The sequence below is a fragment of the Ursus arctos genome, unplaced genomic scaffold (genome assembly GCF_023065955.2).
Source record: "Ursus arctos isolate Adak ecotype North America unplaced genomic scaffold, UrsArc2.0 scaffold_18, whole genome shotgun sequence".
NCBI classification, from domain to species: Eukaryota; Metazoa; Chordata; class Mammalia; order Carnivora; family Ursidae; genus Ursus; species Ursus arctos.
The window spans coordinates 59,845,631-59,849,507 of NW_026622852.1; the positions used below are offsets into that span (position 1 = coordinate 59,845,631).

The 3,877-nt window shown below is 60.5% G+C and overlaps 1 protein-coding gene across 1 annotated transcript; it reads left to right on the forward strand.

The window, feature by feature from the left end:
• The first annotated feature begins 138 nt into the window (after nt 1-138).
• Nucleotides 139-3,228, forward strand: LOC130544063 (skin secretory protein xP2-like). Its single transcript, XM_057313852.1, has 4 exons — nt 139-963; nt 1,546-1,730; nt 2,144-2,324; nt 2,587-3,228. The coding sequence occupies exons 1-4, from the start codon at nt 888-890 to the stop codon at nt 3,204-3,206; spliced, it is 1,062 nt and encodes a 353-aa protein (XP_057169835.1). The 5' UTR covers nt 139-887; the 3' UTR covers nt 3,207-3,228.
• The last annotated feature ends 649 nt before the right edge of the window (nt 3,229-3,877 follow it).

Genomic DNA, 3,877 nt, shown 5'->3' on the forward strand with positions numbered 1-3,877 from the left:
AGACAGCTGGGCCATGGGGCAGGGGCATCAGGACTCCTGGCAATACCCCAGATCCATAGCATGGGGAGGGGAGATATGCCAGGCTGATGGTCAGGGGGTCCCCAAGGGGCTCAGGGGGGTTGCCAGGGCACTGGGAGAGGACAGGGTCTGGGGTCCGGTGTCCATCACCTCCCTGGGCACCTGGAAGTAGGAAGAGACACACACCCCCCAGTGCAGAGGGGGCTCAGCTTACTCTACTGTCAATTGGGCTGTAGAGATGGGCTGTCCCTAGGGTCCCACAGGCTTGCAGAAGAGCCTGCTGGCCTTGGGTCTCCATCCCTGACCCACTGTGCTCCCAGTCCTGGGAAAATGCTTTATACTCCCTCGAGGTCCTTCTGAGCAGAGGGCAGCCTGGGGGCTTGGGGGGCTGAGGACCTGGGTATGCAGAACGTGGCAGAGCACTGACCACTGGTCTGGGGACCAAGGTCAGGACCCTCCTTGGTGTGGCCTCAGGGTCCCTATTTGGAAGAGGTTCCAGAGTCAGTGCTCTGGCCAGGGTGAGGAGGCCTGAGGAAGGAACTGAGCACCAGGACAGGAAAGGGAAACAGGGACAGGGAGACTCCTGAGGTTTCTCACATCGCCCCCGGAGCCCGCAGATCCTGCTCCTGTGAGACACTCAGAGACAGAGACAGAGACAGAGACAGAGACTGAACACAGGAGAGAGGGAACCAGGAGAAGTCACAGACTTTCCTCCATCAGCTTGGAAATGACATCCCATCCTTCTGCCCCATTCTCTTCCTGAGAGTGCAGTCACACAGGCCGTCCCCCCTGGAGGGGAGGGGACTCCCCAGGGATGTGTGACCAGGATTCAGGAATGCCCGGGAGCCACTGTGGAGACCGCCCCGCACATGGGCACAGACGAGGCCCGGGGACCTGAGCCTCAACTTAATGGGAGCCCCTGGAAGTCTGTCGTGAGAGGACAAGGTCAGAATCCGTTCACTGCAACCTTCCCATGGGGACTGGCACAAGGGGTGGCTTTGCCTGGACCCCAGAGCAGACCCAGCTCCTCTGAGCTGTGTTCCAAGCCCCGCCCAGCCCCTGGCTCATCCTTGCATTGCCAAGTGCGTGCCCCAGCCTCCTGTGATAGCAGGTACGGAATGTATGTAGAGGTCCTACTCCTGATGGTGTCCCTAGAATTAGAAGCCAGAACACCTCACTGTGCAGATGGGGAGCCTGGGAGGCCCTGAGAGGCACAGGGTCTGTCCAGGGTCACAGCCCTGGCACAAGCAGGAGCCCAGTCTGAACCCAGCTCTGTGTCCTCACAGCGGGGACACCGGCTGCACCCAGGCCTTGCAGGGGCTGTGGGTGGGCTGTGTGGGTGTCACTGTATGGACGGCCCATGGGGGGGAGGGTGAGCATAGAGCAGCTGAGGGAGGGGGGCTCTTGGGGGGCTCTTGTGTCAGGAGGAAGTCGGGTAAGGGGACCCCAGGCAGTGGTGACCTCACTTCCCTGACAACAGAGCCCAACAGAATTTGGAACCCGGGTAACCAGGCACCCACATTCCAGAGCCAGCCCCCTGCCCAGCTCATTTCGTTGGAGATCCTCGAACGAAGAACATGTTTGCGTGTTGCATCCCCAAGTCCGGAGGCTGCAGGCTGAGGAAAGCGCACCCTGCAAACACTTCCCCTCGCTGGGGATGTGGCGTCAGGGCTCCCCGACGCCTCTGGCCATTTGGCAGGAAGGACCGAAAGGTGACACCAGGAGGCCCAGAGCCGTCCAGCCCAGCCCCACACGTTCTGATCCGACTGTGCAGCCCCAGGTCCCCTCCGTGTGTGTGTGTGTGTGTGCACGTGTGTGTAAGAGGGGTCATGCAGGTGGGGCCACCCCGAGCAGGAGCAGGCTGATGAGGGGTCAGATGCCCGGTGGGCGGGTCATGTTCAAGGTCAAGGCTGGCTGGGTGGGTTTGGGTGTGGGGGGCTGTGCCCTTCTGCCCAAGGTTTATCCCGAGCCCTGCAGAGATGGGTCACTGTCCCGGGTGCAGGGCTGTGCACACACAGGTCTGAGTTTGATCTGGGAGCAGCAGGGGGACTGGGCAGGAGGACGGTGGGAACGGCCGGGCTGGGCTGTGATGCCCCGGGCCGGCTACCGGTCCCTGTCTTTGCAGAAGACCATGGATGAGACTGAGAGGAGGTTGTTGGACACGCCCTCCATCTCCCTCTCGGAGGAAGTCAGTTCAGAAAGCTCTCCAGGTGCAGGCGTTGGGGACCACCAGGGAAGGCCTCTGACCCCGCCCAGGCCACTGTCCCTGGTGGTCCATTACTGGACTGTGGTCCATGAGCCCAAGGGTGAGAAGGCTGGGGCTGGGTGCGTGTGGTATGCGGGGATGGGTCGGTGCCAGCCCCACAGGGAGGAGCCCCCAGAGGCTGGTGGTGGGCCAGGAGCAAGGACTGGGCTCAGAGCACCCAGCGGGTGGACTGCAGTTGGGGAGACATCCCGGGGAGGGTTCCTTCCTGGCTGCGGCTGCTCTGGGCGCCCCTGGGCTGGGCTCTGTCTCTGCAGAGGCACAGGAAGAGGCAGGCACGAGGGTGAGCTTTTCTCCTCTCACAGCTGGTCCACCGTCTGAGGAACTAGAGCCGGCTCCAAGTTCATGGGCAGCTGCAGAGGGAGGGGTGGTGCCTGCAGCGACTTCAGCAGGAGACCAGGAGCCAGCAGATGACCTGGCACCTGCCCACGGAGAGCCTGAAGCCGTCCAGGAGGAGCCTGCTGGAGAACCTGCCCACGGAGAGCCTGCCCCTGCGCCCGCCACTGCTCCTGCCCTCACCCCTGCTCCTGGCCCTTCCCCTGCTGCTTCCCCTGCCCCTGCCTGTGCTCCTGTCCTTGCCCCTGACCCAGCTCCTGCCCTGGATCCTGCACCTGCCAGTGCTGCTGCCCCTGTCCCTCCCCTTGCTCCTGCCCCTGTCCCTGCTCTTGCATCTGTCCCTGCTCCTGTCCCTACCCCTAGCCCCAACCCTATCCCCACTCCTGCTCCTGCAGGGCTCCCAGAGCCACATCCAGAGCCCATAGCCCTGCGGGGACAGCTCCTTGTTCAATCACCCTTAGTTCCTTCACCGGAACCCGACGCCCCCCCACAATGTTTCATCCCCTCCCCATATAGTCTTTCTCTCTGGTATATTTTAACTGCTATATTATCTTTCCATGTTCTGTATGCTGTTTATTATTTATTTTAAATAAAAGTAATCATTTTCAGTTGAACACGTCATGAGCAAGGAGTACATTCCCGACGCTGTGCCACCGCGGCACAGAACACGGTGGCAGAACATTCCTTCCCCAAAGGACACCCTGAACCGGGAGCCCTCCCTGCCCCTTTCTCCCCCAGCCCAGACCCTCGCAACCCCTCAGCGGCTTTCTCTCTCTGTTCCTTTCCCTGTTCTGATGTTTCCATAAGTGGAATCACGAAATGCCCACCTATTTTCAAAGGGGACTCGTTTCTTTCTGTGTGTATTTGACATAGAATTTCACGTATTCGATATTGAAATCCCCGGTGGATTACAGATCAGATGTAATCACAGAGGCCCCTTTAGTAAATATGGGCACAATCTCGGGGCCGATGCCCCTGTTCCTGCTGGGACACCACAGCCTGACCCCAGACAGGACACAGCTGGTTCCACCTGTGACCCACACAGACACCAGGGAAATGCAGAAAGCTAGAAGACACCACAAAGGGCAAAAGCCTTGCTCACGACCCAAGGCCAGAGAAAGGTTCCCCTGCCTCTGGTCCAAACCGTGCTCCAAGTCACTGGGTTCCCCAGGGACAGAGACCAAACACAAGCAGGTCCAAGGGGGAGGATAGGCACGTGGGGAGTATGTGTCAGAGATGCGGGAGCTCCCGGGAAGGACT

What these genes read in the sequence shown, in the direction of transcription:
- LOC130544063 (XM_057313852.1), top strand. Translation starts at nt 888, where the DNA reads ATGGGCACAGACGAGGCCCGGGGACCTGAGCCTCAACTTAATGGGAGC. An exon ending in TTGGCAGGAAGGACCGAAAG is followed by an intron (nt 1,731 to 2,143) that starts GTGACACCAGGA and finishes CTGTCTTTGCAG; the next exon opens with AAGACCATGGATGAGACTGA. An exon ending in TGTGGTCCATGAGCCCAAGG is followed by an intron (nt 2,325 to 2,586) that starts GTGAGAAGGCTG and finishes CTCCTCTCACAG; the next exon opens with CTGGTCCACCGTCTGAGGAA.